The 27,745-nt window shown below is 56.1% G+C and overlaps 2 protein-coding genes across 9 annotated transcripts in view; one reads left to right on the forward strand and one right to left on the reverse strand.

Annotated features, from left to right (window-relative positions):
• Nucleotides 1-26,370, forward strand: FAM163B (family with sequence similarity 163 member B). 3 transcript variants are annotated; one of them, XM_064171430.1, is made up of 5 exons: nt 1-377; nt 1,022-1,174; nt 20,900-21,015; nt 22,293-22,799; nt 22,925-25,822. In XM_064171430.1, exons 3-4 carry the CDS (start codon nt 20,923-20,925, stop codon nt 22,680-22,682), a joined length of 483 nt encoding a protein of 160 aa, XP_064027500.1. In that variant the 5' UTR covers nt 1-377; nt 1,022-1,174; nt 20,900-20,922; the 3' UTR covers nt 22,683-22,799; nt 22,925-25,822. The 3 variants fall into 3 exon arrangements, with proteins under 3 accessions (XP_064027500.1, XP_064027501.1, XP_064027499.1); XM_064171431.1 differs by lacking the exons at nt 1,022-1,174; nt 22,925-25,822 and adding an exon at nt 26,174-26,370; XM_064171429.1 differs by lacking the exon at nt 1,022-1,174.
• Nucleotides 26,211-27,745, reverse strand: part of ADAMTSL2 (ADAMTS like 2) — a 38,986-nt gene continuing 37,451 nt past the window's right edge. For all 6 annotated transcript variants that reach the window (XM_064171424.1, XM_064171425.1, XM_064171426.1 and 3 more), the window contains one exon: nt 26,211-27,620. In XM_064171424.1, the coding sequence (XP_064027494.1) occupies nt 27,502-27,620 (119 nt within the window). In that variant the 3' untranslated portion in view covers nt 26,211-27,501. The remainder of the gene's footprint in view (nt 27,621-27,745) is intronic.

Here is a 27,745-nt window from a genome sequence, read left to right on the forward strand (position 1 = left end):
GGCGGGGGGAGCGGAGAGGAGCGGAGCGGAGCCGCCGCTGCTGCTGCTGCTGAGGCTGCTGCTGCTGCTGCTGCCGGGCCCCAGCCATGTGCCAGGCAGAGAAGGTGCCTGCTGCCTGCTCCGCACCCTCGGCTGCCTCCCTCCGCTGTCCTTCCCCGTGATTATCTCCGTTATTTTCATTGCTTTCAGTCATTAATCGTTTTTTTCTCCTCGGTTTCGAGCCGCTGTGAGGTTTAATTCATTTAATTCATTCCTTTCTGGTGGTGTTTTCTCTTTTTTTTTGGGGGGGGGGGGAAGGCATTGATGCTCTCCCAGCTGGAGACTTGGGGAGACACCATCCTGACCTGGGAGCTCCAGCACGATTCCCCAGTTTGAAGGTAAGTAGAGATAGGGGGACACCCCCCCCAAGTCCTACCTCCCCCCCCCCAATATCTCTATGCACCCCCCTGGCTTTGCTTGAGTGCCTTCTCCCCATTCCTCGTAGCCCTGGGGGCTTCCCCCCCCCTCTATTTACTTCTCTCCCATCCCCTCCCCGCATCCCGGTGCAGCTTTAACTGCCTTTACGCAGCGATAGGATTCTGCTCGGGGGGGATCGGGCAGCTGCCTCCCCCCTCCCCTTCCTCCCTTGCATCCCAAAGGAACGCCGGCAAGGAAAGGAGCAGGCAGAGGATAGCCCCGGCTGGGAGACTTGAGGCTGGGAAGGGATTTGGAAGGGGGAAGCAGAAGGAACGAGGGACGTGGAGAGCTGCACAGCATCTGCTCCCCAAGAGCTTGTCTGAGGAGAGGGGGGGGCTGGTCAAGTCCCACCGCTGTAGACCAGGATGGAAAACACCAGGATGCTCCAGGCTTGGCTTTCCTTGGACCTACAGCATCTTTAGTTCCAAAGCTCTGCCCGTGAAGGAGGGCATGAAAGCATCTGGCAGGGATGGGGTGGGAAAGCTGCCCCCATCCCGTGCCCTGCCCGGGTGTGTGGGTTGGGTCGTGCCCTTCTCAGCCCTGGGAACAGCTCAATCCTCCTTAGGACCACGCAACTGCTGAGCCTGGGGCTGAAGCTGTCCTCTCTTGGTTACCTATGTGAACATCTGCCCTGGAGCCATGCCCCTGAGACAAAGCTTTGTTCCTATCTCACATCCTGACCCCGAAGGACATAGAAACCTCTTCTCATTCCATCCAGGTGAGTTTGCAGCCCCAGGTTAGGCAACAAACCACCCCACTGACACCCCACACCACGAAGTAATGGTGGTGGAGAGGAACCAGTGGGGTGGGGGGGTGACACGAGATGCTTGGCACAGTTCTCTTTGGGTTGTTTTTGTCCCTTGTTAGGGTAGAAAGCAGCCACCCAGCTCTGTGCTCTCAGGAGTCCATGGATGTTGTGCAGTACAGTGTGGGCTGAGGGACTTTGGGGTGGGGGGAGAAGGAGGAATGTGAGAGGGAGAGAGAAATCCCCCCGAGGGGAGATGGCTTTTGGTTTCCCCACATCGACTTGGTTTCAGACAGGATTATTTATACTTGACAGAGCAGATCAGCAAAGTTGGAAGGGAGTGGGGGTGTGCTGGTACTCATTAAGGTAGACAGTTTCCTGACAGAATACATTAAAGGTAAGAGAAGGCTGCACTGTGAGGTTCAACAGATTGTCTGCTAGCCTGGGAAGAAACAAAGCCACACAGAGCACTGAAATCCTCCTCCAGCCTGGCTGCTGGAACTCCTCTGCTTTGGGTTTGCCTGAGGGCTGCCTGGCCTTTGAGGAGTCCCAACGCCAGGGTGCAGAGAGTGGACCCTGGGTGGCCTCCTGGGAGCAAAAGCACTCCTTGTGATGGGAGTTTTGTAGGCATTGGAGCCTGTCTCCACTCAGTAAAGACCTTGGTGATGGAAGGAAATAGTCAAGGGGAAAGAGTGTCCTTAAACTGTGCATGAGCCAAGTGCCTGGAGTCTCCCTGCACCTGGCTTTAGGTGCTTGCCCTGTTCCCATGGGGTGTGAGTAGGTGGAAGGCTGGCAGCAGCCTCTTCTGCCTGCTTTTCACCTGGTGTGAAGGAGCAGAGAGAGGCATTGGTGCTGGCAGGGGCTGAAGAGATGTTTCAGACACCTTAATGACCTCGTGGCTGTAATTGGAAGCGTGACCTCCCTCCTGTGTGTGTCAGGATGGCTGTGCAGGATGATGCCAGGACCTCTCAGGGAGCAGGTCTTGGTGCTCAGCAGACAGAAGGATGTTTTGAGCACCCTATTGACCTCGTGGCTGTAATTGGAAGTGTGACCTCTCTCCTGTGTGTGCCAGGATGGCTGTGCAGGATGATGCCAGGACCTCTCAGGGAGCAGGGCTTGGTGCTCAGCAGACAGAAAGAGCTTCAACAGCACCCTCCCTCCCCTTCAGAGAGGGGCTGGTGGTTGATGTCTCGACCCTCAGCATCTTGGTTCTCACTTAGGGAGGCTGTGGAGATGCGAGGGGAGATTTTGTCCCTTGCTGCTGCCTTGTCGGCGAGCACAGATGGCAGAGCCAGGTCGTAAATAGCTGTGCACAGAAGAGTTGTAGAGCACCAGCAGCACCGTGGCTGCTGGCTCTCCCTGCACTCTGTTTCTCTGGTCTCCAGCAGAGCCTGGTGGATGAGCTCAGCTGCCACAGCTCCTCTTAATCCTCCCCCATTGCAACCGCGGCGGTCCCCCAAACCCTCACGCAGGTGACGCAAGAGTCAAGGCTGAAGGTTTGGGTTCAGGAGCTTTGCAGTCTTAAGGAGAACATGTTGAGAAGTGGCCAGGTGACAGAGGACCTGCTCACCCTGGTGCCAGTGGTGACCCAAGTCTTCCTAAAGGTATTCTCACACCTTAAGCTGAAGAAGGTGACAAGAGCAGGTTCAGCTGCTGCAGAAGTGAGGCTTGGTCAGAGAAGAGGCAGCACCGAGAGCTGGCAGGGTCTTGGGAGCAGGGGCATAGGGAGGAGTTTGGAGAAGGAAAAAGGAGATTTGGATCTACTAAAGGTCTATAAATATCTGAGGGCTAGGGGCCAGGAAGGAAAGGACAGGGACAGCCTCTGCTCACTTGTGTCCTGGGGTAGGACAAGGGGCAAGGGATGGAGGCTGCAGCCCAGGAAGTTCCACCTCAACAGGAGGAAGAACTTCTGACTATAAGGGTCCCAGAGCACTGGAGCAGGCTCCCCAGAGAGGCTGTGGTGGAGTCTCCTTCTGTGGAGCCTTTCCAGACCTGTCTGGATGTGTTCCTGTGTGCCCTGAGCTAGATTGGATGGTCCTGCTGTGTCAGGGGGGTTGAACTTGATGCTCTCTTTGGGTTCCTTCCAACCCCTGACATCTGTGAGCCTGTGATCTCCAGAGGTCTCTTCCAGCCCCTAACATCCTGTGATTTCCAGAGGTCCCCTCCAGCTCCTAGCATCCTGTGATCTCCAGAGGTCCCCTCCAGCTCCTAGCATCCTGTGATCTTGTGGTCCTGTGAACATCTGCTGACCAGAGCAGATGTTGTGAGCAGATGTACCTGAGCATCCCCTTTAGGCTAATCTTAAAGTGTTGCTGGGCACCAGATTCAGAGACAGAGATGCTGAATTCCCTCAAGCATCTATGTGCAGCCCAAGGAGCTGAGCTGCACCTCCCCATGCTGAAGGAGTCAGTGCCACTGTCCCGTGGGCATGTCAGGATTTGTCCTCAGTGCCCCGTGCAGGGGTTTTGCAGCTCTGAGGTTGTTTGTGTCCCCCAGAAGCTTATTCCCACCTGGCTGCAAGAAATGGGGATGCCTCGGTGCTGTCTGACTGGTGAGGTCCCTGCTCTCCTGTTGTCATGGATATGGACAAGGATATGGCCAGGGAAGAGGAGCTTGGTGCTGGCAGGGCTCCCCCCATGGCTCGTGACGCAACTTGGAACATGGGAGCAGAGCAGGGAAGGGCTGGAGGAGAGGGGGCAGGTGTTGGGGCTGAGCATGCAGCTCGTTCCCATGCTGATTTACACTTCTGCCCATCTTGTCTCCTTCTCTCCTCCTCATCTGATTTATGAGGGTAGGCAGCAGTGGTTCACCCTTTGCCCGAGTAAAGAGCAGCTATCCCAGCGCTGCAGATTGGCAGAGGGATGACAAATAGGTTGGGGGATGGACTCTGACTCTCTTCAGACCTTTCAGCCACACTCAAAGCACAGCTGAGGCCAACCCAGGCAAGGCTGGCACCCCAGGACCCTGTGAACCCTGCAGTGCCCCTGAGGACAGCCCTGGGCAGAGGTCAGCTGGAAGGGTTGGGGAGCAAAATTTAGATTCACCACAGCATTTCAAAACATCCTTGAAAGCTCCCTGGAAAGCTTAATAGCAGCCATGACCCAGTAACAGCAGCTGAGGGCATGAGGAGGGCCTGTCCCCCGGGGGCTGTGTGGGTCTCAGGGTGGCTGTGTGCAGGCAGAGCTGGTTCAGGCTCAGATCACAGTGGCAGTGGGTTTGCTGCATGCTGCGTGGCCAAGAGGACAGAGTCCTTGCTGCAGCTGGGGGGGCATCAGGGTAAGCTGCAGCCAGGGAAGCTGTGGGGTGCTGGTGTCTCCCCCAGTGTGCACTGGTGGTCCTCTTGGCAGGCTGTGGAGTGGGGGCAAGAGATGAGCCAGGAGCTGGCAGAGTTTTGTTTGCCCTCTTGCTGCAGACAGAGCTTAAAGCAGGGCACCCCCAGCAGCTTGCCCCAGCAGCACAATGCCCAGCTGGGCTCCAGGCAAGAAGACTCCACAACCTCTCTGGGCAGCCTGCTCCAGGCCTCCAGCACCCTCACATCAAACAACTTTCTCCTCCTGGTCAGGTGGAACCTCCTGGGTTCCAGTTTGTGTCCATTGCCCCTTGTCACACAGCCGCAGAATCAACCAGGCTGGAAAAGACCTCCAGGATCATCAAGTCCAACCTAGCACCTAACCCTTCTAATTAACTGCCCCATGGCACTGAGTGCCTCATCCAGCCTCCTCTTAGACACCTCCAGGAATGGGGACTCCACCTCGTCCCCAGTCCTGTCACTGGGCACAGCTTGCCCAGGAGCACAACTCCCAGCTAGGGTTGGAAGCTCTGCAGGCAGAGAGACTCCACAACCTCTTTGGGCAGCCTGCTCCAGGCCTCCAGAGACAAAGAAATTTCTCCTCCTGTTCAAATGGAACCTCCTGGGTTCCAGTTTGTGCCCACTGCCTCTTGTCCTGTCCCTGGGCACCACTGAGCAGAGCCTGGCCCCAGCCTCTTGCTCCAAACCCTTCAGCTCTTGCTGAGCATTGCTCAGCTCCCCTCTGGGGCTGCTCTTCTGCAGGCTCTCAGCCCCAGGGCTCTCAGCCTTTGTTCCTCAGAGAGAGCAGCCTTGTAGCCTCACCTGGACTCTGTCCAGTAGTTCCCTGCCTCTCTTGAGCTGGAGAGCCCAGGACTGGACCCAGTGGCCTCCCTAGGGCAGCGCAGAGCTGGAGGAGAACCTCTCTTGACCTGCACCAGTCACACTTTTCCTACTGCACCCAGCAGGGCAGCTCAGCTCCTCTGTGTTTATCTCCCCACTCTCATCTCCAGGACAGAAGCCACCCAGAGTGCCACACCACCCAGCGTGGCAGTTGGTGACTTGGCCAAGCCTTGCTGAAGAGCAGCACTCAGTTCCTCCCCAGCTTCCTCTGGTACCTGTCCATGAGCTGCGAGGGCTGGCCGCAGGCTGCTGCGCGGGGCTGAGCTGTGCTGCCCTGGGAAACAGCTCCTTGCACCACAGCTTGCATCAGAGAGGTAGACTCCTGTCACATTCTCTCTGCAAAAGCCTTCTGACATGATCCAAGCAATTTGCCCTTGGTGGGTTTCCAGAAATAGTTGGACTTAGAGCAGACCCTGGGTGCATTTACCACCGAGCCCAGGAACATGCAGCGAGCAAGGCAGGATCCATTGTTCAAAGGTTATTAAAGAGGACTCCTCCTGACTTAGCTGCCATGCAATGGGGGGGGAAGAAACCCTAATAGCACTGTGCTAATTGCCTTTTTGTGAGGGAGGTTTTAGAGGCAAGTCACTGGAAACAGGCTGAAAGAGTTGGAGCTGTTCAGAGAAGGCTCCGGGGAGACCTCGAGAGCTGCGTTTCTGTAGCTGAAGGGGACCTGCAGGAAGGCTGGGAAGGGACTGGCTTGGAGGGCTAAGACAAGGGGCAGTGGTTTGAAACAAGCAGGAGAGATTTAGGTTTGGCCATCAGGAGGAAGTTCTGCACAATGAGGGTGGTGAAATACTGGGACAGGTTGCCCAGGGGTGTTATTGAGGCCCCATCCCTGGAGACATTCAAGATCAGGCTTGCTGTAACCTTCAGCAGCCTGAGCTAGTTGGAGGTGTCCCTGCTGAGTACAAAGTGGGGCTGGACAAGATGACCTCTGAGGGTCCCTTCCAGCCCCAAGCAATGCATGAATCTCTAAACCCCAAAGCAAGTCTCAGCCCTGCCCTCTCCAGGCCAAGGACCTGATCCAGCCTAAAAACCTGAGTTCCTTCAACATCAAAGCTGGGAAATGTGCTTCTGGCTGTGGAGAGAACAGACCCAGGGGCGTAGATGGGAGGTGGGGGTGAGGTGTGGAGGAGACCACCAGCAGTTCAGCAACCAAAAAACCAAGCAGCAGAGGCTCAGCTGAGTATAAAAGGGCAGCAGGAGTTGCATTCAGCAGCGAGGGCAAGAGAAGGAGCCCTCCCCGAGGGCTCTGCAAAGGAAATCAAATGTCATTAGTGGATAAAGCCACAGCCTCTGAGCACCTGAGAGGGGGGGTGGGAGGCTCTGCAGGGGGGGTTGCTGGTGGGGGGTGAGGGCTGGCAAAGATTGCTCAGTGCAGCGAGGTCGCTGCAGGAGACAGGCTGCAGCCCACAGCTTTATTCATCGTGTCCCACTTCAGTTAAAAGCCTCCTTAGAATAAAGGAAGGGAAGAGGCAAGGCAAGGGAATTTTTGGCAGGAGCCAAGTGCCAGTCATCACCCCCTCACCCCCCCTCCACCCCTTTCCCTCACTTGGGTGGCAAGGATGCTGCTGGCATGGGGCAGAAGGGGAGAGAGGAGGCTTTGCTGTCACTCACACCAGCTCAGAAAACACTCCTGGCTTCTTACCTTGGCCCCGGGGCAGACAGAATTAATTCTCCCTGTTCATTCCATGCTCCCCAGGGAGCTGGGAGGGGAGGCAATCACCTCGCAGTCTCCTTCAGCTCCTTTTCACTTTGGCCACTGATTTCCTCTGGGAAGGAGGAGGATGTGCGGGGGAAGCAAGATCGAGGGGTGCCTGCAGTGGCCTGGAGCCAACCAGAGCCCACAGTGGCACCATCCCATCCTGGGTGCTGCTTCCAGCCCTCCCCTGCCTCATGCAGAACGATCTTGGTGGTCAAAATTCAAGTAGATGTGGCACTCTGGGACATGCTCTAAGGGTCATGGAGGGGCTGGGTAGAAGGTTGGACCTTGGTGATCCTGGAGGTTGTTTCCAACCTTGATTCTCTGATTCTGTCATCTGGTGCTGCCATGAGGCTGTGTCAGAGCTGCAGAGGAGCTCTGGCAGTGGGTGCTGCAGCTTTCAGAGCTGCTTTGGGCTCTTCAGGGCTCTTCAGGGCTGTTTTGAACTCTTCAGGGCTGTTTTGAGCTGGTCGGGGCTGTTTTGAGCTGTTCAGGGCTCTTTTGAACTCTTCAGGGCTGTTCTGAGCTGTTCAGGGCTCTTTTGAGCTCTTTAGGGCCGTTTTGAGCTGTTCAGGGCTGTTTTGAGCTGGTTGGGGCTGTTTTGAGCTGGTCAGGGCTCTTTTGAGCTGGTTGTGGCTGGTTTGAACTCTTCAGGGCTGTTCTGAGCTGTTCAGGGCTCTTTTGAGCTCTTCAGGGCTGTTCCGAGCTGCTCCCTGTCTGCTTTCTCCCTTCTGCTCACCTCCTGGTTGCTCCAGCCCTGCCCTCCCTGTAGGTCAGTCCATGAAAGCTCAGTTACCAAACCCTGGCTGGTGACACAACCAGCAGAAGCTGCCAGCCTGAAAGAGAGGCTTTGGTGACCAATCTTTGCTTCCCTTCTTCTTTAAATCACCACTAAACTGCAGCTTAGGCTCTTCCAAGGCTGCACTGCTTGGCCTCTCTTGGGCAGGGGATAAAGGAGATGATCTTCTTGCTGGGTGGGGGGGGATGTAGCCCTCCACACTGCCCAGCTTTAGGCATGGCTTTGAGGCCATGCTGTGGCTTTTCTCTAGCTACAAGTTCATCACAGTCCTGAGCCACAAAAGCTCATAAGCTCATTAGAGTGGGGGGAATTGCAAGTGTAGGTGCACCACACAGCTGGGATTTCCTTCCTGCCTTGCTGCTGGAGGGGACTGGTGGCAAACTGGGAGGAGAGGTCTTTGGGGGGGGGGTTGTGTTTGCCCTGTGTGAAGTGGTCCCCTGCTTCTTCAGCTGCCTGAAAGAATCCAGGCTGGATCCTAATGAGCCAAAGTGGCCTCCTGTAGCACTGCCTGTAGCTGCTTGTCCCATCAGTCACAGCCAGGCTGGCTCTTTATTCAGGGCGAGTTTGGGGCTGTTTGAGGTTAAAGAGGAAAACACATCAGCAGTAATGGAAGTGGCTGCTGGAAGGAAGATAAATACCTGGTTACTGGGTGATGTGGCTGCTTTGAAACCCTCTGGGGACTTCCACAGCCTTGTGATGGATTCAGAAGCTGGCATCTCCCTCGACCTCTCCTCAGCTCGGGTCGCTTCAGCTGAAGAGCATCAAAACTGCCTTTGAGATTCAAAGGCTGTCAAAGGGACACTGATCACAACAGAAAGATGCCTGGGACAGACCTTGCTGTGGAGGCTGATCCGTGGCTCCACGGAGCAGGTGTTTGCTGTGATGCTGCAGGAGTGTGCTGGGAGGCAGAGGAGTCCACAGGCAAGTGCCAGACGAGTTCCCAGAGCGGCTGCGTGGCGGTGTGAAAATCACAGCTCTGCTCCAGCTCCTCTTACAGACACCACGTCCTGGGAGAGCAGCAGCTCCTCTGCAAGCAGTCACAGCATCAGTCAGGGTTGGAAGGGACCACAAGGATCAGCCAGTTCCAACCCCCCTGCCATGGGCATGGACACCTCATGCTAGATCAGGCTCTCCAGAGCCTCATCCAGCCTGGCCTTAAACACCTCCAGGGATGAGGCTTCCACCACCTTCCTGGGTAACCCCTTCCAGGCTCTCAGCACCCTCATGCTGAAGAACTTCTTGCTAACATCCAGTTTGAGTCTCCCCACTTCTTAGGTGAGTTTGATGCTTTTGTTTCATTTGCACAGAGGAGGGGCTGGGGGAGTCATCCAAATAAATGCTTGTCTCGGGGGTTTCCTTTGAGATGCATTCCCTGTGCAAACAGGGAATGCATGAGAGGGCTCAAAAGGGGGTCCTCAAAGCCCTTCAGGTGACATCTCCAAGCCAGCTGCCTCCAAAACCGTGTTCTGAGTGATTGCATCAGAGCCAGAGGTGTCCCTGGAGAAGGCAGCTCTGCTCTGCCGCGCTGGGTGCTGGCACCGCGGAGCTTGCTCTGGCTCGGACAGGAGCTCCCAGGGCATTTGGCACCTCGGGGACATAACCCTCCCTGTGCCTAAGCCTGGCCTGGGAGATGTGCTGGAGGTGCCAGGCACTGCAGAGCAGAGGAGTGGGGGACAGGCTGAGCTGCAGCTGGAAGGAGCTCCTGCCCTGAAGCCCACTTCTAGCTCCCCCCTTTAAGCAGAGGCTGATGCGTGGGCTTTGCCCTGTGGTTTCCATCCAGATTCCCTTTGCTCTCAGTGTGGATCTTCCTGCCTGAGCTTTGGCAAACCATTAGCTCTCTCCTGAGGAGCTGCCACATCTTTCCAGCTCCTTCAGTCTGGCTTTGTTGAGCAGGATGATGCCAGCTGCTTTTCTCTGCAGGACAGACCTGGCACTATCCCCTCAGGCCAGCGCTGTGACATGCCACGGGCAGGCAGAGCCTGCTGAGATCCAGGCAGGCACAAGGTGTGTGCAGTTAGAGGGTTCCAGCTTGCTTCTGCTGAGCTGCAGCAGTTTGAACGCTGCTGTCTCCTCAGGAGCTGTTCCTGATTCACACAGCAGGTCGTGGGAGCAGGTTCAGCCCACGGAATGTGGGCTTTTGGTGGTTGCACAGATTTCTGCCTTGTGTTGCTGGCATCACAGCTTTGCTTTTGTTGTCTTTTTGGGTTTAAGTTAAACAACAGAGGTTATAGAAAACACAAGGAGGGGAGGGAGAAGTGGTTTTGACAAGGGCTTGTGGTGATAGGATGAGGGGGAATGGATTTGAGCTGGAAGAAGGGGGATTGAGACTGGAAATGAGGAGGAAATTCTTGGCAGTGAGGGTGAGGAGACACTGGCACAGGTTACTCAGGGAGGTTGTGGATGCCACATCCCTGGAGGTGTTCAAGGCCAGGCTGGATGAGGCTTTGAGCACCCTGAGCTAGGGGGCAGGTGTCCCTGCCCATGGCAGTGGGGTTGGAACTGGATGAGAACTGGATGAGTTTCGGGGTCCCTTCCAACCCTTCCCAGGATTCTATGATTTTTGAGGAACCAAGGATTTCCAGGGAGGAGCAGAGATGAGATCCCTTCCAGGAAGCAGAAAAGCAGAGCTGCTGTGATTGCCAACCTTGCCCTGTATCCCCAGCAGCACTGTTTCATCCTAACCCTCATCCAAACAACTGGCAGCAGAACCGAAGCCTCCTGTGATGGCAGCAGAAGCTGCTGGGCTGCCACATGCTGCCCACTCTCTCTGCAGGCTGCAAGGTGGTGTATTAAAGCAGCTCTGTGCTTTGGGGCAGTGGTGAATGCATTCCCAGTTCCCAGGGGAGCCCTGTGGGCTGTTTTTACCTTGCAGAGGGCACCTCCTGCATGCAGAGCTCTGCGGTGAGCCGAGATAGGCTCTGCTCTGCTCGCCACAGGGCACTGAAGGTGCTCACAGTTGCAGGTCAGAGTTGTGTAGGGTTTAAGACATCTCTGAAGGGCTTTACCTTTGAGGTTGGCTGTTGCTGAAGTGCTTGTTGTGGTCCTAGAGCAGCAGGGTGGTGCCTAGAGAGCTCCAAAAATCAGCGTGGGTGCAGTGAGAGGTTTTGCTATCAGTCCCTCAAGGGAGGTTGGCATAAGGTGGGTGCTGGTTTCTTCTCCTGAGTAACAAGTGACAGAACAAGAGGAAATGGCACCAGGGGAGATTTAGGCTGGACCTGAGGGTGATTTTTCTTCACTGAAAGGGTTGTCAAGCATTGGAACAGGCTGCCCAGGGTGGGTGATGGAGTCACCATGCCTGGAGGTGTTCAGAAGCCTTGTAGGTGTGGTGCACATTAGTGATGGACCTGGAAGAGTTAATGGTTGGACTTGAAGGTCTTTTCTAACCTAAACGATTCTGATGCTGTGATTCATCACAGCTGCTCTGGGGCAGAAAGTGGTGGTTAGCAGGACAAGCAGATTGACAGGATAACCAGTTTAGCTGGGCAGCCAACTGAACTGGGTAACCAATTTAATAGGGTAACCAATTGAACTGGGTAGTCAATTCAACTGGGTAAGCAATTGAACTGGGTAACCAGTTTAAGAGGATAGCAAATTTAACTGGATAACCAGTTAAACAGGATAACCAGTTTAATAGGGTAACCAATTGAACTGGTCAGCCAACTGAACTGGGTAACCAATTTCACTGGGATGCCAATTGCACTGGGTAACCAACTGAACTGGGCAGCCAATTTAACTGGGATACCAGTTGAAGTGGGTAACCAACTGAACTGGGCAGCCAGTTTAACTGGGATACCAACTGAACTGGGTAACCAACTGAACTGGGAAGCCAATTTAACTGGGATACCAGTTGAACTGGGTAACCAACTAAACTGGGCAACCAATTTAATAGGATAACCAATGGAACTGGGCAGCCAGTTAAACTGGGTGGCAACTTTATCTGGATAACCAATTTAACTGGATAACCAACTTAATAGGATAACCAATTGAACTGGGCAGCCAGTTTAACTGGGATACCAATTGAACTGGGTAGCCAATTGAACTGGATAACCAGTTTAATAGGATAACCAATTGAACTGGGTGGCAACTTTATCTGGATAACCAATTGAACTGGATAACCAGTTTAATAAGATAGCAATTTTAACTGGATAACCAACTTAATAGGATAACCAATTGAACTGGGTAGCCAACTGAGCTGGGTAACCAATTTAACTGAGTAGCCAATTGACCTGGGTAGCCAATTGAACTGGATAACCAATTGAACAGGATAACCAATTGACCTGAGTAGCCAATTGAACTAGATGACCAATTGAACATGATAACCAATTGGCCTGGGTAGCAAATTGAACAGGATAACCAATTGCACTGGGTAGCCAATTTATCTGGAGAAGCAGTTGAACTGGATAGCCAGTTTAACAGGATGGCAAATTGAAGTGGGTAACCAGTTTAAGAGGCTAACCAGTTTAAGTGGCTAACCACCTGCTCCCCAGTGAGCTCCAGCAGGCGTTCCATCAGAGTGAGCTCACCCTGCGGGTGCAGAGAGGTGGGACTCGGCTGGCATTTGGAGGGTGGAGTAGGGCAGCACTGGTGTGTGACTCCCCTCCTGCTTTCTGGGATGGATGGAGACATTTCCAGGTGCACACCCCTGGAGGATGATCTGATCTGACCCTCCCAGGGCTGCTGCACAGCCCAGCCCGTGGCAAGCACAGGTGTTGGCGGTGCCCTGCTCTGTCCACCTCCAGTAAGGACAAGGAAAGTCTCAAATGCTCAGGGCTGCTGCAGGATGCTGGTTTGAGGCTTGGCTTTCAAAGGTGCTGGTTTGAGGCTTGGCTTCTGAGATCCTTTGAGGTGCAGCGAGTCAGGGATCACTTAAAGCAGGGAGGCAGAAAGCGCAGCCCGCTCGGGAAGCTGCTGCAAAAACAAGGAGCTGGAGCATGCAGAGCATGAAGCTTGCAAGCACCAAACACCACCAGAAGCTGCCCTGCCAGCCTCTTTCTGTTTCCCCTGCTGGCAAGGGGCACTGCTTGGGCTCCTGAAGATGGAAGAGTCAATATGTGGGAAGCAGGAGGCTCCCGAGGGCTGCTCCAGCATCAAGGAGTCATTTCAAAGGCAGGGCTTGCATCGCCCTGCTGCTGAGGCGAGGCAAGAAGATCCCTCACACGTGTTCTGATGGCTGAGAGCTGCTGTCCCTGGGAGCAGTCAGTATTTCAAGCATCTGATCCCAGCAGCACTGGTAAGCCCACATGGTTTTGAGTAGAGCAATTTGGCTGAAGGCTTTTCTCACTTTCTTTCTTCCCCTAACGATGGTTTTCAGCTGAGCTCCACAAAGGATTTTCTCTTTGCCTCCTTTTTTTTGCTTCTGGTTTTGTTGTTGAATTTTTTTTTTCCTCCCCCTCCCCAACCCTCACCTTGCAGGAAAAGCTGTGACAGAATTAAGGTGATGGAGGGAAATTTACTGGAAGTGGTTCAGTGTAAGTTGCCAAGAATCTGGAAATTCCCCTCCCAGACAGTCTGTGCTAATTCCCCTGCTGCAGCAAATGATAAATCCTCATTAAAAAGGATAACATAAGGAGATTTTACTGCCTGGAGGGAAACTCGTGGGCACAAGCCATGAGGAAGCCCAGCTCCCTCTTGTTGATGATCAGGGAGGTTGGCAAATGCCTGTGTCCTTCCCCGTGGTGCTGACACCAGCCTGGCACAAGTGGCATTAATGCTGTGCAAGGTGTGGATGGGAAGCAAGGGAAGCCTCATGGTCCCCAGGTCCCATGGGCAGTGATTCTGCACTGGCAGCAGCAAAACCCTCTGCAGATTCACTGCTTGTGCCAGCTCCTCATAGACAGTCCCAGAATCCCAGCAGGGTGGGGGTTGGGAGAGACCTCTGGAGATCATCCAGGCCAGCAGGGCACCCACAGCAGCTTGCCCAGCAGCACAATGCCCAGCTGGGGCTGGAAGCTCTGCACACAAGGAGACTCCACAGCCTCTCTGGGCAGCCTGCTCCAGGCCTCCAGCACCCTCACACCAAACAACTTTCTCCTCCTGGTCAGGTGGAACCTTCTGGGTTCCAGTTTGTGCCCCTTGGCCCCTGTGCTGTTGCTGGGCACCACTGACAAGAGCCTGTCCCCAGCCTCTTGCTCCAGACCCTTTAGCTCTTGCTGAGCATTGCTCAGCTCCCCTCTGGGGCTGCTCTTCTGCAGCCTCTCAGCCCCAGGGCTCAGCCTTTGCTCCTCACAGAGATGCTCCAGGCCCCTCAGCAGCTCTGTAGCCTCACCTGGACTCTCTCCAGCAGTTCCCTGCCTCTCTCAAACTGGCATTTCCATCCCTCTGTAAGTCCAGCCCTGGGAGCACCTCACAGGTGAACATTTTAAAGCTGATTCTGTTCCCTCACAACATCTTCATGCTGCCTGATGTGGGGAGAGGTCTTTCCCTCTCTGCTTGCCAATGCAGCTCATGCTAGCAGCAGCTTCATGTGCCAGCCCTTAACACTGATGTGTTCCTTCCACAATCCCTGAGCTCTCTCCTCTCCACTTCTCCAGTCATTCACTGTGGTGCCTTGCTGGGCTGGAGTGAGAGAAACGCTCTGCTTGCTTCTTGTTCCATGGGCTGCACCTGAGCTTCCACCAGAGCAATGTAAAGCTGTAGCTATGGAAACTCCAGACCCTTTCCCATGACTTTCCCTCCCCCCCACCTCCCTGTTTTTAAGGCAGCAGCATGTATCTCTTGGGAGATCCCAGGTGGGATCTAAGTGGTTGTTCAGGATCCCAGGCTTGTCACAGGAGATGTTGGGAGGTCATAGCCAGCACCCAGGGATTCACCCAGTGTCATGCAGCAGACAGAGATGGAAGCAGGGTCCCAGGGGGTCAGTGTCCCAGGGGCAGAGGAGCAGCATGGACCCAAGGAGTCAGTGCCCAGGGGCAGAGGAGCAGCATGGACCCAAGGAGTCAGTGCCCAGGGGCAGAGGAGCAGCATGGACCCAAGGAGTCAGTGCCCAGGGGCAGAGGAGCAAGGACTGGTGAGGACTAAGGAGGCTGCCAGGAGAACTGGAGCCCAGGAAATGGTGTGTCCCAGTGGAGTGCTGGGAGGGACAATGTGGGGCTGCTGGAGGTGGCATCAGCCATCAGCTACCCACTCCCAGCTGGGGGGACAGGGACAGAGAGGTGCTGGTCCCCCTCCTGCTCGTTACTGTGGCCGGCAGGAGGAGGAGGGTCCCTGAAGCTCTCGGGTTGCTGCCTTTAACGAGCACCAAGGAGCAGCATCTCTGCTGCCTCCGCCGCAGCCTGGCTCCGGGAATCCTCAGCAAATGAGGCCGAGTCGTGCAGCTCGCAAAGACTTTAATCTGCCAGGGATCTTCCCGGCCCACGGAGCTGTGCTGGGAGCTCCTGGAAACGCAGAGCTGCTGGATTTGCTGCTTGCTGCAAACCTACCCTGGCCGTGCCCTTCCCTGCCCAGCCCCGGGTCGATGGCTCGTCCGCATCCCGGGATCGATGGCTCAGCTGCGCCTCCGGACATCCGCAGGGGCCACCGGATCAGGGCGTGGGCGTGGAGGGGTGGAAGGAGGCTGCAGCTGATCCCAGCTCGGTGCTGACCCAGTGCCTGGCCTAGGAGAAGCTTCTTTGGTCTGGGAGTGTGCTGATGGCTGAGAGGTTTCAAGCAGAGCCTTCCAAAGAAGAGTCTCTCCCATCCCAGGGCTCATTTTCATAGAGTCCCAAACTGGTTTGGATTGGAGGGGCCTTCAAAGCTCATCCTTATCAGTACTGATAGCATCTATATTGATAGCATCCTCATCAATACTGATAGCATCTGTGCTGATAGCATCCTCATCAATACTGACAGCATTCATATTGATAGCATCCTTATCAGTACTGACAGCATCCATGCTGATAGCATCCTTATCAATGATAGCATCAATGCTGATGGCATCCTTATCAGTGCTGATAGCATCCTTATCAATACTGGCAGCATCCTTATCAATGATAGCATCCATGCTGATTGCATCCTTATCAATGATAGCATCCTTATCAATGATAGCATCCACGCTGTTAGCATCCTTATCAATGATAGCATCCATGCTGATAGCATCCTTATCAGTACTGACAGCATCCATGCTGATAGCATCCTTATCAATGCTGACAGTATTCATACTGATAGCATCCTTATCAATACTGACAGCATCCATGCTGATAGCATCCTTACCAATGCTGATAATGTCCTCATCAATACTGAGAGCATCCTTATCTATGCTGGTAGCCTGCTTATCAATGCTGAGAACATCCTCACTGATACTGATAGCTCCCCTATCAATCCTGCTAGTGTCCCTTTTGGTCCTGACAGCATCCCCGTGGCTGGCACCACCACCCCCGAGGACGCAGTCTGGGCTGCGGCAGGGTCGGGAGGGCAGCGCAGTGTCTGTGTCCTGCTTCATTCCAGGGGACGCTGAAGCTCCTGCACGCTCCTTCCCCTGTGCCTTTGGGAAGAGGATGGCAGCACCTTGAGTGTGGCCCCAGAGGGACTGGGAGGGACCTTCCCAAGGTCAGCACACAGCTGCCCAGGTGACTCAGCGTTTTCCCCCAGCCCTCCCTCCCTCCCCAGTGGCACCACCGCGCTCCGTGCGGCATCTGCAGTCCTTCCAGCTCCCGCCCGGGGTTGTGCTCAGCGAGCCCCAGCGCTGCTCTGCTGAGCTCTGCAAATGCTGCATCTCCTGAGGCCTGCTGTGCTTCGCCCGGATGACATCAGTGCCTCCTCCCTGCAGAGCTGAGGCTCCCTCCTGCTGCTGGGGCAGGCACCCCCTGGCTCCATGTGCCTTGCAGGCAGCCTGCTTCAGTGTGCTGAGAGGCAGAGGGGTCCCCACGCTCCGGTCTGGGGGTGCAAACTGGTAGTGGCAGCTGGTGGGAGGAGGTCTTAACTGGGTGCGTTAAGAGTGTGGGCAGCAGGTTGAGGGAGGTTCTCCTCCAGCTCTGCTCTGACCTGGTGAGGAATGGATACTGGGTCCAGTTCTGAGCTCCCCAGCTCAAGAGAGACAGGGGACTGCTGGAGAGAGGCCAGAGGAGGCTGCAAAGATGCTGAGGGGCCTGGAGAAGCTCTGTGAGGAGCAAAGGCTGAGAGCCTGCAGAAGAGCAGCCCCAGAGGGGAGCTGAGCAATGCTCAGCAAGAGCTAAAGGGTCGGGAGCAAGAGGCTGGGGCCAGGTGGTGCTCAGCAACAGGCCAAGGGGCAGTGGGCACAAAGTGGAACCCAGGAGGTTCCATCTGACCAGGAGGAGAAAGTTGTTTGGTGTGAGGGTGCAGAGCCCTGGAGCAGGCTGCCCAGAGAGGCTGTGGAGTCTCCTTGTGTGGAGAGCTTCCAGCCCCAGCTGGGCACTGTGCTGGTGGGCAAGCTGCTGTGGGTGCCCCCTGTGGGGGCTTGGACTGGATGTCCCCCAGAGGTCCCTTCTTAGCCCCAACCATTCTGTGCTGCTGTGAAGCAGAGGGCTTGGACTGGATGTCCCCAAGAAGTCCCTTCTTAACCCAAACCATTCTGTGCTGCTGTGAAGCAGAGGGCTTGGATTGGATGTCCCCCAGAGGTCCCTTCTTAGCCCCAACCATTCTGTGCTGCTGTGAAGCAGAGGGCTTGGATTGGATGTCCCCCAGAGGTCCCTTCTTAACCCAAACCATTCTGTGCTGCTGTGAAGCAGAGGGCTTGGATTGGATGTCCCCCAGAGGTCCCTTCTTAGCCCCAACCATTCTGTGCTGCTGTGAAGCAAGGAGCCTGCAGGCACCGAGCCCTCCTGTTCCCCTTCCCCAGCCCACCCATGGTCAAGCTTGGCTGTTTAAATCCCTCCAAAAGGGATCAGCCCCCAGGCCAGAAGAGCTACTGCCAGGAGAGAGAGAGAAAGAAAGCAGCCCCAAGTGCTGCAGGCCTTCTGCTTCAAGTGTTTTCCATATGGAAAGCCACGTTCCCAGCCTGTGTTTCTGGCAGCTGCCCTGTCCTCTGGCTCCACCAGTGTGAAGTCTTCTGCTGGCACCTTGCCTGGCTGTTCCTAGCAGCCCAGCTCTTATTCATTGACTGGGTAGGATTACAGGAACTGGGAGTGGGGAATGCAGGAGGAAGGCTCTGACAAACCTGTGGCCATGACACTCTGGGACATGTTTTCGTGGCCATGGTGGTGCTGGGCTGGATGATCTTAGAGGCCTTTTCCAGCCTAGGTGATCCTGTGGATGATTCTGTGCTCCTGTTTTGCTTCTCATTTGTTTGCTGCTTTGCCACCTGCCAGGCTGGTGGCTGGGCAGTGGCTGTGCCCTGAACCAGTGCTCCCCAGGCTCTACCCTTCTGACACTGAGGTGGCACTGAGCGGGGAGAGGGGAAGGTGAGCCAGGCTTACCCAAAGCTTTGCAACATCAAGGGCTCAGATCCAGGCTGCTCTGCCCCAGCCAGCTTATTGCAGAGTGATTTCTTGTTGCTCTGGGCCAGGGTCTTGGGTCTCAAGTGCTGCCTGCCCCCAGCTCTGGGGTGGGAAGCAGCAGCAGCAGTAGCTTAGGGAGGTGCCACCTCAGCCAGCCAACATCACTCAGCCTCTTGCTGAGCTCTTCTCCTTTCTTCTTTTCCTCTCTTCTCTCTTGGCCAGGAGCATCAGCATCAGGGTTTGTGGTGCACAGGCAAGCTGGGAAATGGCCTCATTTGCCACCCAGGGCAAAACCCATGAGGCTTTCCTGACCCTCCAGCACAGAGGATCAGCTTCACATTCCCCACAGCCACAGCTGCTCAGCTCACACTTTCCATGCAGCACTTAATCTTCCCAACCTGCACATCCTCCCCATCCAGGATTCCCCCTTGGGTGTTCCTCTCAGAGTGACCCAACAAGCTGAGCCACCAGCAGCCATCTTATGGTGCTTGAAGGATGATCAGCCTGGGGGCTGTGCAGGGTCATCCTCCCCCCGCCCCCCCACCTCCAGGGGCCTTTCCCGGGTGCAGGAGGACACCCACGTGGAAGCATCCTGGCCAAGCAGACAGCAGAGGCAGGGATGTGCTGGTGCAGAGCCAGGATGTTACTTCAGGACACGGTGCTGGCCTCCTCTGCTCCCGGGGAGGGGTGGGGTTGTCTTTTCCTCTTGTTTTTCCCTCTCCTTTTCCCATCTTGGCCATTTGGAAGCACAGGGCAGAGCTGATCCTGCTCCCCTCCACTGCAGAGGGTCAGCAGCAGGGCTAGGATGGGGGCCAGGGGTCTCACACAGGAGGTTTTCAAGTGCTCCTCAAGTGTGTGTGTGGGGGGGGGGAGTTCTGGCTGTGGCTTTAGTCCTGTGTCTTTATTCTGGCGTGGTGCAGGGTCCTGATGATAGAATCAGTGAATCAGGCAGGCTGGAAGAGAGCTCCAAGCTCAGCCAGCCCAACCTAGCACCCAGCCCTGCCCAACCAACCAGACCATGGCACTAAGTGCCCCAGCCAGGCTTGGCTTCAACACCTCCAGCCACAAAGACTCCACCACCTCCCTGGGCAGCCCATTCCAATGCCAATCACTCTCTCTGACAACAATTTCCTCCTAACATCCAGCCTGAACCTGCCCTGGCACAACTTCAGGCTGTGTCCCCTTCTTCTGCTGCTGGCTGCCTGGCAGCAGAGCCCAACCCCACCTGGCTACAGCCTCCCTGCAGGCAGCTGCAGGCAGCAATGAGCTCTGCCCTGAGCCTCCTCTGCTGCAGGCTGCACCCCCCCAGCTCCCTCAGCCTCTCCTCACAGGGCTGTGCTCCAGGCCCCTCCCCAGCCTTGCTGCCCTTCTCCAAACACCTTCCAGCACCTCAACATCTCTCTGGAATGGAGGAGCCCAGAACTGGACACAGCACTCAAGCAGTGGCCTGAGCCACACCTGCAGCCCCTAGGAACTGGCTTAGCTGGGCACCTCGGGGTGGTCTCCATAGCAGCCCCCAGGTCTCCTTCTCTCACAGTAGGCAGGCTCAGGCCAGCCCACATGAGCCAGCCATGGCTGGAGCACTCCAGCACTTCTCCCTAGACCTCAGCATCTCAGGGCTCTGGTTGGCTGGGTGTGAGCTGGAACCTTCTGAGGAGCTGAGCTCAGCCCAACCCACCCCGCCCCCCCCCCCCCCCCCCCCCCCCCCCAGTTGCTCTGGAGCTGCCTCCCACGCAGCCATCCCTGGAGGCTCTGGCTGTACATCCAGGCCCCTCTGAGCTGCTCCAGGAGTCAGATGCAGCTGTGAGCAGCCTCTCCCTGCACTGGGCACCCTCAACAGTCCAAGGGTCATGCTCAGCATGCTGGGGTGATTCCTCACCCCCTCCTTCTCCTCTCTGCACTGTCAGTGCCCTTCTGTGCTGTATCTTCATCTGTGGTTCATCCCTCAGCCCCTCTCCAGGCTTTTCCTGGGCTGCAGGTGTTGGGAAGGTTGCATTGGTCCCTCCTGGCAGTGCCCAAGTGGGCTGCAGATGTTGGGAAGATGCATTGGTCCCTCCTGGCAGTGCCCAAGTTAAGTGAGGAGCAGAGGCTGATGCAGACTGGGCTTTAAGTGGAAGTGTGACCTCCAAGTGCCCTGTCCTCAGCCATGGCAGGACAATGCAGTGGGTGTCAGCAAGGAAAGAGATTTCCAGTCTGGGCCTGGGACTGGTGGGAGAGCTCTGCTGGTGTCTTCTCCAGGCTGCAAGCAGTGGCAAAGGCTTTCTCCTTGCAGCCTGGCACACCCAGCTAGTAGGGGACTGCAGGGATGGTGCCACTGGGGCTGCAACAGTGGATGTCCTGGCAGGAGCAGGCACAGGGTTGTGCTCTCTTCCAACCTGCTTGAGTCTGTGATCCTATGACTCCCACATGCTGCATGAAGCTTCTTTCACACCCCCCTGCACCCCCAAGGTGGGAATGGGAGCTCCCACAGCTGCCCAGCGCCAAGACCTGGCCTGATTCTGCTCATCTCCTCCCACAGGACCCTTTTGGCTTCCAGCCTGCTGAGCTGAGGGTTGGGGGAGCTGCAGCCTGGTGCATTGCCAGGGGCCAGCATCAGCCCAGCCACACCAGTAACTGCAGGTGCTCCCTTTTCCAGGCTGTTAATGGAGAGGAGGGCGGATGACAGCCGGGACCGTGGTCATCACAGGTGGAATATTAGCAACTGTCATCTTGCTTTGTATCATCGCTGTCCTCTGCTACTGTAGGCTCCAGGTAAGGCTGGGCTTGGGCTTCAGCCTGAAGGAGAGACCTTAGAGCAGCCTCCCACTACCTGAAAGGGGTTAGAGGAGAGCTGGGAAGGGACTTGTGATAAGAGTATGTAGTAATAGGGTGAGGGAGGGTGGATGAGAGACCTTAGAGCAGCCTCCCACTACCTGAAAGGGGTTAGAGGAGAGCTGGGAAGGGGCTTTTGATAAGAGTATGTAGTAGTAGGGTGAGGGAGGGTGGATGAGAGACCTTAGAGCAGCCTCCCACTACCTGTAAGGGGTTAGAGGAGAGCTGGGAAGGGACTTGTGATAAGAGTATGTAGTAATAGGGTGAGGGAGGATGGATGAGAGACCTTAGAGCAGCCTCCCACTACCTGAAAGGGGTTAGAGGAGAGCTGGGGAGGGGCTTTTGGTAAGGGCTTGTAGTAAAAGGGTGAGGGAGGATGGATTGAAGCTGGAAGAGGGGAGATAGAGACTGGAGACTAGGGAGAAGTTCTTGACAGTGAGAGTGGGGAGACACTGGCACAGGGTGAGGGTGGGAAGACACTGGCACAGGTTGCCCAGTGAGGTTGTGGAGCACAGAAGCACAGAACGTGATCAAAGATCACGTTCGGTGCTTCTGTGCTCCACAGACTCCCTGGAGGTGTTCAGGACCAGCTTGGATGAGGCCTTGAGCAACCTGTTCTAGTGGAAAATAATCCTGTCCATGGCAGGGGGTTGGAACTGGCTGAGCTTTAAGGTCCCTTCCAGCCCAGGCTCTTCTGCACTTCCATGAGACGTAGCCCCAGAGGGTGTTGCAGCATGGAGGGAAGCCTGCAAGCAGCCTGCTGTGCCTTGCCTGCCTTCCCCCAGGGCTGGGATTTGGGGAGGAGCCCCTTGGAGGCAGGCAGGGTGGGTTGGGATGCCCTTGGGATGCCATCTGAGCCCTGGCTCTCTGGGGCCATCCCATTTCACACAATCAAAGAGTCATAGAATCAGAGAATCAGGCAGGGTTGGAAGAGAGCTCCAAGCTCAGCCAGCCCAGCCTAGCACCCAGCCCTGCCCAACCAGCCAGACCATGGCACTAAGTGCCCCAGCCAGTTCAGAGAATGGTTTGAGTTGGAAGAGCCCTTAAAGCTCATCCAGTTCTAACCCCCCCCCCCCCCCCCCGCCCCCCATGCCGTAGGGACACCTCTCACCAGCCCAGCTTTGCTCAGGGCATCACCCACCGTGGCCTCGAACCCCTCCGGGGGTGGGGAGCATCCACCGCCTCCCCGGGCCAACCTGTTCCCTTTCCCCTTTCAGTACTACTGCTGCAAGAAGGATGAGTCCGAGGAGGATGAGGAGGAGCCCGACTTCGCCGTGCACTCCCACATCCCTCCGCTGCACTGCAACCGCAACGTAGTGCTGACCAACGGCCCCTCCCTCTACACCTCCTCCCCCTTCGCCAAGAAGCCCACCCCCAGCCGCCAGAGCTGCCCCAGCTGCACCCCCTACGAGCCCCCAACCTTCTTCCTGCAAGAGCCTCCCGAGGAGCTGCACAACGGCGGGGACCGAGTGAGCTTCCAGCCGGCGAGCCCGGAGGAGCTGGAGCTGCCGGTGAGCGTCGGCAACCTGCAGGCGCTCAACCCCAACCGGCTCTCGGCCATGCGGGAAGCCTTCTCCCGCTCCCGCAGCATCAGCACCGATGTCTGAGCTCGGCACCTCGCAGCTCCCCCGCCGCTGCGGGGGGTGCGGGCTCTAACCGGTGAGCAGAACGCTCGGACAGGCGTGGGAGAAGCAGAAAAGCCCCGGAGTGGGCTGAAGGTAGAGGTGAGCCAAAGGGCAATAGGAAAAGGGGGAGGCTAAAGAGCAGCCCCGAGCGGGAGGGGCAGAGGGGAGGATGCCTGCAGCTGCGGTAAGAGGTTGGGGGTTTGGTTTTTTTTCTCTCTTCCCAGAGCTGAGCTGAGGTTTTTTTGCCTTTTCTAACGTGGGGCTGAGTCCTTTTCTGCGGCGTGAGAGCCTCTCCTCCACGTCCTGCTGGAGCAGCCGGGGATGACAAGCAGCTAATCCCAGCCTCCCAGCATCCCAGCACGGTGGGAAGTTGAAATGGACCTCTGAAGATCAATCCAGTCCATCCCTCTCATGCCCAAGCAGGGCACCCACAGCAGCTTGCCCAGCAGCACAATGCCCAGCTGGGGCTGGAAGCTCTCCACACAAGGAGACTCCACAGCCTCTCTGGGCAGCCTGCTCCAGGCCTCCAGCACCCTCACACCAAAAAGGTTTCTCCTCCTGGTCAGCTGGAACCTCCTGGGTTCCAGTTTGTGCCCACTGCCTCTTGTCCTGTCCCTGGGCACCGCTGAGCAGAGCCTGGCCCCAGCCTCTTGCCCCCCACCCTTTAGCTCTTGATAAGAAGTGCTGTGGCACACTCAGCTGCCTGCCAAGTGGCTCATGCTGGGTGTCTGCTGCTGCATGGTGGGGCCAGGCTGCAGCTGATAGCTCCTGGGCCTAGTTTGCAATGTGCACACACTCCCCCCCCCACCCCACTCACCCCTCACACTCCCCACACCATGGTCCCATAGCACCCACAGCAAAGCAGGGCTGCTGTTGCCCACCCCTCTGGCACTCTCCTCATCCCGTAGCCCTGTGTGTGCACATCCCTGCCCTCCCTCCCAGCCACCTCACTCCTCACATTGGCCATTCACTCCTGGGTGACCCCCACCGTGGCTAGGCTGGAGCATGGCTGCAGAGCCTGGCCGTGGAGCCCACCTGCTGGAGCAGGGCTGGCAGGTTTGCACAGCCTGGCTGTGGGAAGGACACACAGAGCACAGCTTGGGCTGGAGCAGTGCACCCAGTCCCCGGCTCAGCAGTCAGCACCCTGCTCCAAATAATGCCACATGTGCCCTCTGGCTGAGGCTTGTGCCATGTGTGTGCCCACCCTGCCCTGCATGCACCTTTTTTTTTCCATGCATTTAAGCTTTTTCTCCTTTAAACCACCCCCCCACCTCCTGCCACGACACTTCCCCCTCCTTCAGGAACGGGGCAGAACATTTTTTGGGCTCAGGCCAAGCCTCTTTTGGTCGTTTTGCATTTTGGAGCCATTTCCCACAGCTGGACACCAGCTCCATCAGCCCCACAGTGGGCACCACACACCCCCACACAGAGAGACCCTGCCCTGAAGGACCTGTTTGGCTCATCCAGCCCTTGGAGAGGCAGAATCACAGGGTGTGGATGTGAGGACTCTCTGGTGTCTCCTGGCTGGCTCAGTTCCTCCTCTCTGACTCCCACTTTGTCCTGCAAAGCCTCCCCTCTCTCTCTCCCCCACGTCCTGCATCATTCAGGTTAACAGCATCGTGCTGGAGTTGGGGACTCGACTGGTTGCAGAGAGCCTCAGGGCTGTGCTCTGGGTCAGTTCTCCTTTCTCAAGGACGTGGGAAGCAGCAGCAGCTCCCCCCCACCCCCCTCACCCCCTTTTCCCCCCTCCCAGCTCCCCAGGACTGTCCACAGCCCGGTTGGATGTTTGCCTCCTGACCATGAGGGCTTTGAACCCCACAGGAACCCTTTTGAAGTCCAAGTCAAGTCTTTGCAAATGAGTATCTTTGATTTTCGGGGGGTGGGGTTGGCTGGGGTGGGGGTGGGGAGGGGGACTGGGGCTGGTTTCATACCTGTTTAATACTCTGGGCTGGGTCTCTGTGGGGCTGTGTCTAGGAGCACCATGGCCCTGCTCCAGGGGCACAGCAGCCGCTCAGGCTTTGCTCCTCTGTACAGTTCTCACCGGGGTTTCTTCCCACGCGTCAAACCCTCCTCTTTGCCGTCCTTGTGACCTTCTCTCCCCAGGGGCCTGCCCTCTCGCCTTGCCTTTTCATTGCCCTCTCTCCTTTCCTTTTTTCCCCCTTCTCCTTTCCTTTTCCCCCCTCTCTCCTTTCCTTTCCCCCCCCTCTCTCCTTTCCTTTTCCCCCCTCTCTCCTTTCCTTTTCTTCCCTCTCTCCTTTCCTTTTTTCCCCTCTCTCCTTTCCCCTTTCCTTTCCCCTTTCCTTTCCCCTTTCCTTTCCCCTTTCCTTTCCCCTTTCCTTTCCCCTTTCCTTTCCCCTTTCCTTTCCCTTTCCTTTCCCTTTCCTTTCCCTTTCCTTTCCCTTTCCTTTCCCTTTCCTTTCCCTTTCCTTTCCCTTTCCTTTCCCTTTCCTTTCCCTTTCCTTTCCCTTTCCTTTCCCTTTCCTTTCCCTTTCCTTTCCTCCTTTCATTTTCCCCTCCTCTCTCCTTCCCCCCCTTTCCTTTCCCTCTCTCTCCTTTCCTTTCCCTTCTCTCCCCTTCCCTTTTTCTCACCCTCTCTCCTTTCCTTTTTACCCCCTCTCTCCTTTCCTTTTTTCCCTCCTCTCTGCTTTCCTTCCCTCCTCCCTTTCCTTTTTCTCCCCCCTCTCCTTTCCTTTTTCCCCTCCTCTCTCCTTCCCTCCCCCCTTTCCGTTTTCCTCTTTCCTTTCCCTTTCCTCCCCTTCTCCTGTCCTTCCCCCCCTCTCCTTTTTCTCCCCCCTTTCCTTTCCCTCACCTTTTTCCCCCCTACTTTCCTTCCCCCCTTTCCTTTCCTTCCCCCCTTTCCTTCCCTTTCTCCCTCTCTCCTTCCCTTTCTCCCTCTCTCCTTCCCTTTCTCCCTCTCTCCTTCCCTTTCTCCCTCTCTCCTTCCCTTTTCTTCCCTGTCTCTTTCCCCATTTTCCCCCCGTCTCCTTTCCTGCCTTAGCTTGGAAACTAAGCAGATGGTTTGCTTCTCCCTGCCCTTCACCTGGTGGTCTCTTGTACAGGACTTGGGCAATCACAGGGAGGGGGGAAGCCAAAAAAGGAAATAAACTCCTTTGAGGTGGGTTTGGAGGTTGCTCTTTTTGGCCCTCTGCCTTCAGACACAGGGATCCTAAGGAGCCTCAGTGAGTCTTTGCTGTGGAAAGAGAGCAGTGACCCCCATGGGGCATGGAAAGGCTCTTTCCTTGCTGCTGCACCAAACTTTTTTGCTTGCAAGCTCCTGAGAAGCCTCAGAGCTGCAGTTCCTAAAGCCACACACAATAATCCTCCCTCCCCATCAAGAGCTCCTGCTTCTGCCCCACTGCTGGGACTTTTCCTTGCATCTCTCTCCCAACATTCACAATTCCCTTGGCTTAGAGCTGCTCACTTACCTCTTGGGCAGCAGGAAACTCAACACTGCTGCTTCCCTTTATTCCCAGGGCCAAGCTGTTGACAGAAGTGGAGGACAAACCAAGGTAACCACCATAAATATGACAACTTTATTACAATGGCCAGGAGGAGTACAAATTGACTGAGTAATGTGGATAAACTTCACTGTCTGTCAACAAATATATTAAAACCCAAACCAACCCAACACCCCCCCCCCCAAAAAGAAGAGCATTTCTGGTGATATAAAGTGCAGTTATGGTTCCATATTATATACAAGATGTCAGCATTATGGGGGGGAGGGTAGGAAGGGGAAGGGGGGTGAGGATTATGGAGCTACCACTTGGTTAAGATAAAACCCTCTGAGAAAGTGTACACCTACATATTACACAGGAAGGGCTCAGGCTTTGAGATCATTCAGCAAAGAGGAAGAAATCAGCTCCCCACCCTGCTCAAGGCAGCTAAGGAGAGCAGCTCAGGGCTTGGGAAGAAAGCAGGAGGCATCAACCCAACCATCTCCCCCCTACACACACACACATCCCCCTGGTGAAGGGAGGCTTGGGCTTGATGCTCAGACCTTCATAGGGTCACAGAAGGCATCAGGCTGGGGGTGGGGGGGTGGGGACATGACCCTCAAAAGTCATCCTGTGCAGCCCTCCTGCAGGCAGCAGGGACAGCCCCAAGCACAGCAGGTTGCTCAGGGCTGCCTGCAGCTTGAATGCCTGCAGGAATGGGGTCTCACATATCCCCCCCCAAGCTGTGCCAGCGTTTTACCACCCTCACTGTGCAGAGCTTCCTCCTGCTGCCCAACCTAACTCTGCTCCAGTTCCAAACTGTTGCCCCTCATCCTATCACCACAAGCCCTTCTGGACAGCCTCTCTCCAGCCTTCCTGTGGATCCCCTTCAGACAGTGAAATGCAGCTCCAAGGCCTTTTCTCCAGGCTGAGCAACCCCAACTCTCCCACCTGTCCTCGGAGGAGAGGTTCTCCAGCCCTCTGATCATCTTCATGGCCTCTTCCAGCAGGTTCACATCCCTGTGTTGGAGGTTCCAAAGCCAGACACACAACTCCAGGTGAAGTCTCACCAGAGCAGAGGAGACAAACGAAGGAGAAGACCTTGTGAACCACATGTGTGTGGCTGCAGGCTTGGAGGGGGTTGGGGAACTCTGCACCTCCAGTCATGGGGTGCAGCAGGACCAGCCAGCAGCCTTCCTCTGCACCAGAGAAGGGGCAAGGAGAGCAGTTCTGCATGGGTGGGAACAAACTCAAAACCAAACCAAAAGCCAAGCCCAGAACACCCTGAAGCTGAGTCTGGGGGATGTGTGGTGCTCACTGGATGGCAGAAGGAGCCCAGGCTAGGGGAGGTGCAGCCCAGGGGTGCCCTAGGAGTGGGGCGCACGGCAGGAGCGGCAGCAGGCTTTGCTGTAGTACCAGTGGCTGCACAAGTTGACTTTGATGGCCAAAGCACAGTTGGTTCCTGCCTGGTCTTGGCAGCTGTCATCTGGGGGACAGAAGGTGAAAGGTGTTGGGAGAGAAAAGAAAAAGAAATGGGGAGGCTGGGAGGTGGTTTCCCCCCACAGCACAGAGCAGCTCCTCACTGGCACCTTGCTACCAGGGGACCAGCAG

This window comes from Pogoniulus pusillus, chromosome 35, assembly GCF_015220805.1.
Source record: "Pogoniulus pusillus isolate bPogPus1 chromosome 35, bPogPus1.pri, whole genome shotgun sequence".
Lineage (NCBI taxonomy): Eukaryota > Metazoa > Chordata > Aves > Piciformes > Lybiidae > Pogoniulus > Pogoniulus pusillus.